General features: G+C 36.5%; 1 protein-coding gene across 1 annotated transcript in view; it reads left to right on the top strand.

Moving 5' to 3' along the window:
* The window catches only part of CACNA2D1 (calcium voltage-gated channel auxiliary subunit alpha2delta 1), a 390,747-nt gene that overhangs the window by 371,254 nt on the left and 6,163 nt on the right, over positions 1–13,330 (top strand). The window contains exons 34-37 of the mRNA XM_062581317.1: positions 1,732–1,787; positions 1,934–2,063; positions 4,485–4,597; positions 7,079–7,161. Of these exons, the coding sequence (XP_062437301.1) occupies positions 1,732–1,787; positions 1,934–2,063; positions 4,485–4,597; positions 7,079–7,161 (382 nt within the window). The remainder of the gene's footprint in view (positions 1–1,731; positions 1,788–1,933; positions 2,064–4,484; positions 4,598–7,078; positions 7,162–13,330) is intronic.

Below are 13,330 nucleotides of genomic sequence, written 5' to 3' on the forward strand. Positions count from 1 at the left end.
TACTGGATGCATCTTAACACTAAAGATCCATTTAGGAACTTTTCTTTTGACTTTTCTTTATGCGTAATTAATCATAGCCACAGAAATAATTTTGCCCATTTCAGAGCCATGTGGATAGGCACTTCCATCAGCTACTTACCCCAACACTAAATTGAGGTAACTCATTGAGAATGGTGTGATACTTTTGCAGTGGTGTGAATTGCACCCTTGAAGGGTGTCTCATGGTGCTTATTTTTTTATCATAATTACCAGGCTGGAATAAATTACCTACTTCCTAGATTTAAGAGTTAAAATATATAGCAGCTGAACAAATATGTAATAATTATCTCATAGATAGCACTACAAAGATGGTATGTTTTTTTATTGTTGGTTACATTTTCTTAACAGCAACAGTTAAGATGTTGGTTTTCTTGAATAACAGCACATCTCAAAAAACTGAAGATGGGCAGCAATCCCATCAAAGAAACTTGAGCTCTTCTTAAGCAGAGAAACTTTAGGTTATCAGTGTTCAAGTCAGACTCAGCGGTCTGGACTCAATTTAGACCTGAGGTTTATTTTGCATTATGTTTAGCTTGAAAGTACCACATAAAAGTATTTCTATGGACATGTTTTTAATGGAGTCTACGTCAGAAGCAGGCAGAGACGGCTATTAAGCAAGCAGAGTGAAAAGGATTGACAAAAAATGGATTTAGTGAGGCACCTGGCAAAAGTAAATCCAGAGAGGTAAGAGAAACCAGCTTAAAGGCAACTATAATGTTTCAGGCCACAATATGGAATTAAAGAGCGAGTGATAATTTGCAGAGTTTGTATGGGATACATCGGCATTTGATTAAGAGAGTACGTATCGTTTCTCCTTTGCGCTCTTTCAGTCAGCAGGCTTGGCCCCGTTCTCCCGGTCTGCCTCGTCTGCTCGTGCTCTGTGCCCGCCGAGGCAAACCCTGCAGAAGGGCTAGGCGAGGATGCTGACCGCCGTCAGCACATCGAATCGCTGTTGGGTGGCGTTATGCCTCCCCTCGTCCACCAAGGCTGATGCGCTGTCCGTCTGATGGTTCAAGGTGCAAGGCTGTGGAAGTGACTCCAGAGCTCCTCCAAGCTGTACTCGAGCTGGGAAGATGGCAGGCACATTCAGCTTCTTTACGTGTATATCACACTAGCTTAGGAGAAAAGTAGATAATCCTGGTGGTTGAATAGCACCATATGCTCCCTTCCACATGCAGTACGGGCGTTAGGATTGAATGTGAAGGGAAGAGATACTTGAAGGCAGAGCAGAGCTTCAAACATGAAAACAACTTAAGAAAACTTAAGCACAAGCAGTGAGTGAGAGAACCTACCTGGCGGTTCCTATTTTGACAGGTTGGTAGCGTAGAAGGGAGCTATGAATGCGGCAAGCCAGTACCTGCTTCAAGTGTATAAAATAGGAAAAATGTGATTTTGAATGAAGAAAAATAATTTGACATAAATAGAGGTCTGTAAGTGTAAATGTTTTGGCAGCATCTAGGAATAAACTATATTCTATGCCTCAAGAGCAAAAGCAAGAGGATTTTAAAAGTTGCCAGTGCAGAGATAAACTTTATAATGTACTTGTAGTGTACCAGTGTTCACCTCCTTCACAGCAACTTAATGAGCCTTAGTCGATGTAAAGCATCTAACTCGGGGGCATTTCTTTGAGAGCCAGTAAAATATAGAGTAGATGAAGATCATTTAACAAATGTATTCTTTTCCTGTGTTCAGGTCTATCTTACAGCAGCTGTTTTTGAGCCTGACTTTCCCACGTTTCCTTGAGGCAGGTAAGTCAAGAAACTGTTAAAGAGTCAACTTTGAGAGAAGTAGAAGGTAAAAAAATAGGTGGGGAGCCATTTTGTGTCTCCTCATTGCAGCTATAACTTTAAAATGTCATTATTTCTTTATTTACTTCTTTTCTTCTTTCTGCCAGCTGATATGGAAGATGATGATTTTGGTGCTGCCCTGCCTAAAACAAGCTGCATCACTGAGCAGACTCAGTATTTCTTTGAAAATGATGATAAATCTTTTGGTGGCATTGTGGATTGTATAAACTGCTCCAGGTAAATTATATTCAATATAAGTAATAGTTTGGGGACATTCATTTATTTTTAAAAAGCTAATCTCACTGCTATAAGAACAAAAAAATTACATTTCTGATTAATCACATCAAACTTAGATAGGTAAGAGAGTATACAGAAGAAGTATAGAGAATAAAATACATTTTCTTTACATTTGTGTTAGAATAAATCTTAATTTCTATTTGTGTTAGAATTAATGTGAACAGTAATTGGACTATCAAAGAAAAAGTGTATTTTTTTCCAGTTATTGTCATATATATATTCTTTTGCTATATGTATAGTTTATATATACTTTATCAAAAAACATCTCATTTCTAATATAATTTGTTTTAATATATTACATGATCCTTGGGGGAGTTGGTTCTGAAATATTCAGAAGATGATTCTCATTAATCTGTTTATGTATTTGAATTTTTAATGGACTACAAGTTTGTATTATTAAACTTCAAATTCACCTTGTAGTCAGCAGTGCTGATGATTTAGCAGTGGATACAGACTAGATCCATATCAGTATTCATCAGTCTCTGAGGGTACTGTTAGAAACCTTGGAAATATATTCCATCTTGAGTAATCAAATAGATGGATTTCCTAAAGAGGTTGCCTTTCCCTCTCCCCCCCAAAAAAGGCATTTTAAAGGCATTTTAATACATCTTTTTCAGCAAATTTATAATTCAGTTTAAAATTCATGGGTAAATATTTAAAAAAATGCTAAAAGTAAAGACATCTGTGGTATTCTATATGAACAAGTATTATGTGGAGTCTAGTATGCATTTGTAAGCTAGAAAGATTTCAGCAAAGTAAGAAAGGATCAAGTGAAGCTGATGCTGTTTTAAGTGAAATATTGCTGCATGTTTCTAGCTATAATAGCTGTGCTGTTACGGTAAAGACAGAAAAATGCAAAAAAAAAGAAGGCCTGAACTGGAGTGATGGTCTTCTCCAGCAAACCATGTGGTTTTGTTTGGTAGTTAAAAGAATGCTTCAGGCTTCATGTGCCTCTTCAAGAAGGTGTTTAATGTTAGGTTAAAACCTTCATAGACTTCTGAAACGTAGCAACTTGAACATGATTCTGTGTTTTGCAAAAGAGCCTGTTGGGAGAAGTTTTTACATATATTAGCAATTTCTGAAACTGTCTTAGGAATTACAATTGCTGTAACAGACAGAGTTCAGACTCCTTGGAGACCGTTGTTCAAGGCCGGCAGAAAGCGGCTGCAGGACGGTGAATACGCCCAGCCCTCCGTTCCCACGGCCACCCTCCCGCTGCGCGTGGCCAGCGCAGCTGTGCCGTGCCGGGCCACCTCTTGGGCAGGGAGCTGTTTCCGCTGAATTTTTATTTATTTATTTTATTTTCAATCGGGGGAGTTTTCAGAAAGGTGCTTCCGTTTACCTTAAGATTTCAGAAACAATTACGTTAATACTGCACAAACGGCACCATGGGATGGGAAGGACTATGAACGGGTAGTTTAAACTGGTTCAAGCAGCCAGATACAGAATCATAAGATCAGTTATTGAATTACCAGAGGTATTTTGTCCTGCCACTGTACCCAGTCAGTGACAGGATCTGTGAAATTTCAGAAATAATCAAAACGATTCACATCTAAGCAGTCAAAACTCTGCCTATACAGGCCAGTAACCACCTATTTAGAAAAATTGCTTGTCACTTTATATGTGTATAAAAATCTACTTAGAATCCTTTAAATGCAGTTAAGCTGTTATGGTGTTCTGAATTTACTTTTCTGTAGCATGCTAAAGCATTTTCTTAATAGCTAAGAAATATTATCATTGTTTTTCCACTCGCTGAAAGGTCTGTCTGCCTCTTCTGTAGAGGCAGTAATAGTTTAAATAGTACATGCAAATCAGTCCTTGAAAATCCAGAAATAATACTACCCCTGCATCTATGTCATAACTCATGCAGAGTAGTATCTATAGCTTAAAGATATAATGCTGCAGATACAATTATTTGTAAATTGAAAACAACCTTACTAACTAAAAGGCATTTTGTATAATTATGTGTAAACAAACATACAACATATACATATCCTATATTCAGTATACATACCCTAAAACCTCTTTCTCTCCCTTCTTACAGCTGGGCTTATTTATTTTGCAGTACAGCTCCTGCTTTAGCAGCATGGAGCTAACTGTTTAGTTATTTGAAGTCATTCCATGCTCTTTTCCATTTTTTTCCACTAATAAGTCCAGTCAAAAGAGAAAATCATGTAAATGTCAAATACATTGCAGCATTTTTTATAAATGTTTCTCCACTGTTCATTAATAAGATAGAATAACCGTAGGCAGCAGATTGAACCTGAAAGTAGATGACTTTTTATTCCAATAATGCATGTCCTTCCCAAGTGCGGGCTTCCTTGTTTTATTTACACATATCTTTTGTTGGCTTTTTTCCAGACTTTATCATGCAGAGAAGATTTCAAACACCAATCTAGTATTCATTATTAGTGACAGCCAACTGCTGTGCCGCTCCTGTGACCCAAAACCACTGATGCAAGCAGAGAAGCCGGGTATCCTTTAAAATTGGGTTATTTGGTAGTGTGGACTGATGTTTGGCTACAACACACTGGAATATATTTAGAAAAAATGGCCCATCTATTTAATAATTAGCAGCACATGTTTCATTGAAGTGCCTGAGGCAGCAGGTATTTGTGGATGATGGCAAATTAACAGTCATTGCGGTAGAGGGCAAGGCTGCTTACTGCAGGAAAGCTACTCAAGCTGCAGAAATCAGCTCATAGGAATGAAATGAAGTCTCTAAAAGTCAGGTGCAAAGTCTTGGATCTCAGGTAGAATAACACTATGCAGCAGGGTAGGCTGGAGACTGAGTGACTAGAAAACAGCTTTGCAGCCAGGGACCAGTGGGCGGACAGCAAGTTGGATGCAAGCTGGCAGCGTGCCCTTGCTAAGAAGGCTAGCTGCATCCTGGGCTGAGTCAGTGCGAGTCCAGCCAGCAAGGCCAGGGAATTGGTTCTTCCAGTTCAGCACTTAGGAAGAGGAGGCAAAGGTATGTCTATCTGGAGAAATGAAAAAGGACAACTCCAAGAAAAGCATGTTTGGCCATGAAAGGTTAAGAATGCTGTACTGTTGCCTGCAGCACCCAGGCAAAGTGGAAGAGGCACTTCAGTGTGTACCGCAGAAACTGCTTTAAACGTCAGAGGTGGGACTTCATCCAGCTGCTATCATAGGGTTCCTTCCGAGCTGACTGGAGACCTAGGACAGCACAGAGCCGCGGCTCAGCGTTTTCCAAATATGCTCCTTGCTGCATTTATCAGGTAGAGACTCTGCAGCACACGCATTAAAATTACAGTCACATGAGGGGCTGTTTTAACGTAAGGCAACCTACATATCAGTCTGTGCCCTCCCCTGTCCACTGCCCCAGGTTGTGTAGGAGATGGTGATGGAAATGCAGTAAAAGGAACATCTTCTAGGTAGGGAGAAATTCACATCAATTCATCTGACTTCTTTGTATTCTTGGGAGTAGCATGGAGGAGATAGGAAATTTAATCTTAATTTGTATTATTATGCCAGACATTAAAAAGTACATATATACGATCAGTAATACATTTGGTCATGTCAGGAAGCTGAGATAGACTGCTCCCTGAAAGTAAAGCAGGTGACAGTAGGGAAGACTGTACCTCTTAGGCACAAGCAATACATTCATTGTCACATTAACACAACTGAAAATCCATCTACACTTGGGCTCACTCATAAAGTCTGAATGAAGATAGAAATAGGTCACTGAACTAAATTCCCTGCCATCTTGTCTTCTCCTCCACTGGGCAGCTCCATTCACTGCAATAAATTAGTGGTAATATTCCACTGTTATTGTACAAATGAGATTACTTTGAGTACAACTTAGAGCTATTAAGATATGTAGAAGTTTAAAAATATTCAGTAGTTGTAAAAAAACCCCTCTATCCTGGATTTAATGCGTGTGCCACCGACGGTAGAACTGATAAAAAGCCTAATGTACAGATTGGTAACATAAGCAGGTTTCATCAGAAGACAGTTTTACAGAGTTTGCCACATGAGTGCCTTTCAGGTGAGCTGAAACAACTTGTATACCTTGACAGCATGTGGCAAATGTGAACTATAGCATTCATGTTTAAATATTGGCAATTACTGACCTCACAGGCTTGAGCTAGTGCGTTACCTCACGTTTACAGCAAGGTGACAGCACAGCAGGTGATGTGCACTGCCCCCTTTTCTATCACTGTCCTGCCATTAGAGATTAGGCAGTATTTTTTTTTTCCATTTTCCTTCATAACTGAAATGCTGATGAGATCAAATTTGGTTATATATCACTTAATCTCAATGTATGCAGCACCTTATATGGACTGGGATGATCTTGTCTATGACATCCAGATGCTATTATTTTATATATATGTGTGTGTGTGTGTGTGTACACATACATAATAAAACTGTTATGTATATAGCTGTTATAGGCCTTCAAAAATGCTCCCATATCGTTCAGTGCAATCTTCAGCCTGCACATGCCATTACTTGTCCAAACAGACTTCCTGTCTTTTACTCTATACTTCATTTTACCAGAATAATTCAACAGTAACAAACAGTGTTACTCACTCAACTCAAGGAAGCACTATAGCAGGCTTACGATTTCATCAAATATTTTTTGTGATGTTTATATAATATTAGTGAAAGCAATATAAAATATCTTTAAAAATATCTTTTATTTTTATTTTGTATTTTGCTTCTGAAAGTATTGATTTTGCAAAAATATGCTGTTTCTTAATTTTCTTTATTAAGGCAACAGCAGAAAAAGAGTATTTGATTTCTATTAATCTGGTGGTTTGGTTTGCTTTGTTTTTCTTTTACCTAGATAGGAAACTGAAACTATGGATGTTTATTTCAGTGCTACCTGAATTATCATAAAGCTTCTCTCTTCCCACAAAGATAAAAGCAGGCTGTTAATCCTGATAATGTAGGATGCAACAAAAAACGGTCATGCTCCTTAACGAGAAAAACAGATGAAGGGCCAAATCCTTGTGAAATGGTTAAACAGCCTAGATACAGAAAGGGGCCTGATGTCTGCTTTGATGAAGCCAAACAGGTAAAACTGAACTTGTAAGATTTTTTTGGACTATCTTTTAAAACAGTTACAGAGATGATTTAGAACAGTAAAATCTGCATTCAAATGTATACCAATAGTTGGTAACCTATCACTAAACATTCACTCTAGACCATAGTCACTCTATTTCAATTATCTCATGATTAACATAAAATAACAGCTGCTTATCTGCCTTTCCTATAACCATTGCACTTTCACACATGATGTGTAGTGAAAACATATCAACAAGCATAAAGCTGATAACCTGCACAGAGTGCTGTCAAGATGTTTGTTTTGAATGTAATTTCTGTCTTACCTTTCAAAATACTATTGAATTGAAGCTGTTCAGAACAAATTTCAAGATAGAGAGTACTGAACAGAGAATTATCTTCAATTATATAAAATAATTTTTGAAAAAATACATTTGAAATGCCTGATCTCATTTCTGCAAAAGAAAGATTGCCTACAACTTTTAGTGAAGTTGACTGAGAGCACTTGGCTATTACTGCTGCATGCCACATTTTGATATTCTCTTTTTTTTTTTTTTTAATGAAGGATGATGACTGAGATGTCTATTGTGTTTAAAAACTTCTAAACTTCCAAATAGTTGGCCTTAAATTTGTTTTTCTAGTAACCAATTTATATTAAAAAGGGATTTTTTTTTTTTTTTTTAACCAACAAAGCTTAAAGAAAGTTGAAAAACTGTCTTCAGAGCTATTTGGCCATTGTAAATATTCCAAATCCTTCAGACATCAGTCCAGATACTATTGTGTGTGAAAGTGCAATTCTTGCTCACTAGCTTGATGTGCTAATCAGTGTGTAAGCCATGTGTTTTGTAACAGTGGACTGTTTTGGTTAAGTTTATTTGCAATATTCGCTGTGAATCTCTTGCTCTTGAGTGGATGCTTTCACATTAACTCTGCTAACTGCCGGCAAACTGCATGATATCTCATCTTGTATGTCTTTTTTTCTGTGTTTTCTTTCCTTTCCTCTACTTGCTACTTTGCCCGTTATTAATAGGATCAGCCTATATGCACAACGAGTCGTGCCTCTGCCATGACGTCTGCTCCTATCTTCATTTTTCTGCAAGTTTTCATGTGGTGTGGATGGTCAGTTACTTTCTCTAATTTTTTGTTTTGTTCTTGGCTTAAAAATTTAGCGGACATTTTAACTAAGCATACAAAAGAAAACAGAATCAAATGAGTCCCAAAAGCAACAATCTGGAGCAAATTGCTATTGCAATATTAAGAGAAATTAAATATATATATATATAAAAGCCTGTCTTGAACCTTATAGATCAGGATTATAGAACATGAGGGCCTCTCTGATAGCAAATACAACGGCACAAAGCTGCAGAGTTTCTGGGGCTGCCTCTTCCAGGCTGTACGTGTGCAGACTGAGTCTTTGTCTTTCCCTTTGTGACTTCAAAACTCTTTTCCTTTGCTAACCCTTGTGCTTGTTAAAAAGAAATGGAAGAAGAAGAAAGTTTTCCACACAGAAATAGTCAAAGTTACAAAGTAATGGAAGAGAATATAATACCTGTGAAAGTAAAGCTGTGCTTAGGGAGGGCATAGCTGAGTGCTTTTTGTAAGAACTGAAGCATTGCTATGGAGAACAGTAAGAAGTTTTCACTGTATTCGAGTTTGTGTAAATGTTAATGGTAAAAGGTAACAGTGTGCATTGGTTAGATTATTAAATCATGAATTTGGAAAATTCTTAGATTTACTTTCTAGCTTATTTGACCTAACATACTCAATTACAACGGAATTTTTTCTTCTAATGGAATATATGAATGCATACGTCAAACCTGAGGTGCAGCTAATGAAACAACTCGGAGGTTTCTAAAACAAAAATCCTTGACATTCTTCTCCACATTACATTTAATGGTATGGGAGCTTGAACTACTGTGATAGTGACATGTGAAAGAATTGCTAATCTAATGAGAATAAAGGATGAAAAAAAAACTTTTTTGACCTTGTCTGTTGGAGAGGTTTTTAAATCAATATAACTACTCAGAAAACCACTAGAGGGAGGTAATAACATATCTATCATTGTAAGGTGAACAATGAGAAGTACCGATGGAACCTTACAGGTGAGTTCTCAGAGTTAGAGTAGTAGAATATTAAAAATCATAATGATGAATTAAAACAGTTCTCTTTAAATTTTGGGGAAAGTTCAATAATTTTATTTGAATACTAATTAAAAAAAACTACTCTTCTGTATAATAGCTGTAAACTGAATAATTCTGAAATTTCATATTCCATGTTAAATGATCTAATTTCTAGCAAACCTACAAACTTGCTCAAGGTTGTAAGGAAGGGTGAAAGTTCCTTCCCCCAAACCAGTGATATTTGACATTCATATCTAAAAGATTAACATCTGATACTCTTACTTGTAGAGCAAACTACAAAAGTAACCTTCTTTTAATTAAAAAGCTGCTACCTAATGTACATAAAGCAGCAGAGATTCACCTTGAACTGAATTCTTAAAGCCCATAATGATCTTTCTGCTCATGAATGCAAACCAAATTCTTACCAGGTGGAAACCTATGAAACATAATTTTAGCTGATAGACTTTTGGCAGCAGAAAGTTATTCCGGTAATTTTGTTCATCCATGATGTTTTTAATAACTTTGTGATTTTGGCAATAGAATTTCCCTGGACATTAATCCATGTAGTTTTATTAAAGTCACTGAAGCCAACACAGATATAAACCAGCAGATCAGGTTCAAGAATCCCGATCTTTCCTTTTCATCATGCGTAACAATATAGTCTTATCGACCCCTTGAACACTTCGTTCCTGCTTTGTATCTGCACACTGTGCTTGTTTGCCATATCTTACAATAAAGAGAATTCTACAAGTTTTCATACCCTCCTGGGAGTGTCTTAACTTCCGTCACCTCCCATGATGTCAGTGGGAGCTTTGAGGATGATTAGCACCATGGATGACTGTAAGCATCTGGGTGAGATTGGATGTATCCCCAATTTATCTGTGTGTAGCTGCATAGCTTTGACTGTGTTGTGTGCTAGTCTGGCTGATGGAAAGTGATAGAACATTTATGAAAGACCTTGCATGGAAATTGAAATATCTGTTGAGTATGAACAAAGGTATTTTCCTTCCAATGTAAAATAGTTGTAATGTGCACGTACAAAAGCTGTAACTTTGAGGTAACCAGCTGATAACAAAAGTCAGATTAGAGGCTCTTTGGCATAGAGATCTTTGTTTCATTCTTTTATAGTCAGTGCAGCATATGGACTCTGATAGGTGATTCAGGTTTCAAGACACAAAACCAACTTATTTGTAGAGCACCTCTAAAGAGGTAACAAGTATGTATACAGGTTTATGCATGTATGTATATATACATGTATATATATACATATATGTGTGTGTGTGTGTCTTTGAAATATATACTGGTACTGTCTTCCAGTAAACTTGGATAATTAGCAATGAATGTGTGATTTTGATGCTCAGGAAAAAAATGTATGGTTTTATAAAAGCATTAATTTATCTCCTGGAAGTACTGAATAATTTTCACAGTGTGAATGTTGTAAAATAACTCTCTAGAGCTATCGTAGTAAGGCATGACATGGAGGTGACATTGGGATTTGACAGGTCTCCATTTCAAATATCCAAGGAAATTTTATATATGACATGTTAAAACCAAAAATTTCTAACATGCTATTGCTAAAATGGAACCATGTAAAGAGGATTCTTTCCAATGAAGAGACATCATATACAGAATATTATTTTGAAGATAACAAAAAAGGCATCCCAAACCAATCTTTTAGTACTTAGAGTTTCTGAGCATATGTAGTAGCAACCAATGTAATGAGTTGAAAAAGTTCAGTGGAAGAGGTTGTTGTCTAATTGCACTGGCAGATGTGAAGATGACAGTGAAAATGATGCTGTCTATTATAAGGAATTTTATAAGCAAAATTAGAGTTAATGTTTACAGGTAACTACAAGTTTTCTTAAAGCTGAACAAATGGCAAGTTTTCAAATAAGACATTTTGAACACCGTTTGAAAACGAAGCTTCACTGAATCTGATTTTAGTCTCATCTAAAATAATAATGTAATTCCATTTATTTCCATAAAATTGTTGGTTTCTTGAATTTTGGTAAATTAGAATGTATCTCTTTTTCTTTTTTTGACTTTTTTAAATGATTTTTGCCATGGTTAAAACATACAAGAATCCTGAGAATTAATTTAGATGGGATTCTGTATACTTTCCTTGCCCATACTCTTTTTGGCCTGGATTACTATATAATGCTAGAGACAGAAAACTACCTAGACCCTCTGTATCCAAAGCAGACAGTGTTTTTACTGTGGTGTTATTCTTCCCTTCCTATTATGCATATATTTGCCTTAAGACCTTCAGCTTTCTTCTTACTTGCTCTCCAGACATCTTCCCTCTGTTTTGGAAAATACTAAATTTCATGTTTATGTCTAGCTCATTTCTTCCAATATGAAACTGTTGTGTAATTTGAGTGGTAAGAGTCTTAACTACCAAGAGGCAATGTTGAGCACTGTTCACTGAATTCAAATGAGAAGAAATTTGTACTGAAAATTCTTTTTCTAATGGTTCTCCCTGTGAGGAAGAGGCAATACGGATATTTTTAGGTGCTGAGAGTAGAATTAAACTACATGACAAGGCACATTGCAGATACAAGGACACAATGGAGCCAAACTAAACAAACCAGAAATTTAAGTGCATCTTCAAATTTAACATCTCACTCCAAATTTAGTGCAGGAAAATTCACTTACGACTTCCTTGCTGATTGAAAACCTTAGGATTTTTAAACTTACAGAGTGCAGTCAACTAAAAAAGTCTAAGTTAAAATTATAGAAGTAAATAATAAAGCTAACAGATGGCAGAGTTATATCTGGAAATGGCTATTATTGATAAAGAACAGCAGATAATCATCTGAGACATTTACTTTAAGAATAAATTAGATTGTTTTTAAAAGAATTTGAATAATTTTTTTACATCCAGGTTTCTTCAGGACTGTTGGGGAATGCTATCATTCCTTGCTGAATCTAATTTCTCTGTGTGCTCTGCTTTCCTGTATATTTATTTCGAGCTGATCTACTTCCTCTGATCTCTTTGTTTGGAAAAATGTATCAGGTGTGGTGGGAATCTCACAGAAGTCATCATCTCTAAAGACTGCAACAAGGAATTCACTTAAATCCTCTGCTACACGCTTATAGTTCCCGAGATCCAGTTTTACACCTCTGCCATCAAGCAGTTACACTACTTCCATATATGTCTTTCTGCTTTTGATTTATTCAAAACAATTTTACCATTATTTTGCTCTCCCTTTGCAGGGACATCATTATCAAATTCTTTACCATCTCTCTTAATTTCTTGTTTATATTTAAGGTAAAGCCCATTTATGTGAGCTTTTCTATTCTCATTTCAGTAAACTTTTCATTTCTTAAATGCTGACCCTCTGACAGCCTGCTTAAGCTCTTTACTGATTGATGCAGGGTTGTTTTGTTGTTGTTTGTTTTGTTTTAGTTGTTTACCTGGGCTTCCAGTGCAATACAGGATTCTAGGGGATCTTGTTTGTTAGGCTGCTTCTTTTAGGGATTTTTTTTTCTGTTTTCTATTTTGTGGATTTATTTTTTTTTAATATGTGTTTGTTTTTAACTGTTTGCCTAATTTTCATATAGCTCACTTTCTTGAAATTGAGTATCTTTTGTAGTGGATTTGCTTGGCCTGATCTCTCACAGAACAGTATTAAGTTGAATTGCGTTATGCTCTTTATTATGGAGCAGCTCCCCGCTAATAAGTTTTGAAGTGGGTCCTGGGCACCACTGTCCTTTTGTTATAGGAGGCAGTCACTTACTGCTTCCAAAAATTTAATCTCTGCATCTCATCTTGATAGAGTGTTCATCCAGTCTGTATGTGGCTTCTCTAATCTCATGTAATATTTCCTGACTGATGTTATCATTTTGATCGAGGGGTCCGCAGTGCGATCCTAGTATTACATTTTTATTATTAAAGTCTTAAATTTCTTCCCCCCAGGGATTCCATTACACTTTCCTTTTTCTGCAGTATTTTTATGCTATTACACTTCATATTATCCTTTACATGCTGTGCCACTCTCCCACCGTATGTCCTACACTATCATTCTTATAAAGTTCGTAGCCTGACAGCACTCTATCGTA

Source organism: Rhea pennata, chromosome 1, assembly GCF_028389875.1.
Source record: "Rhea pennata isolate bPtePen1 chromosome 1, bPtePen1.pri, whole genome shotgun sequence".
Taxonomy (NCBI): Eukaryota; Metazoa; Chordata; class Aves; order Rheiformes; family Rheidae; genus Rhea; species Rhea pennata.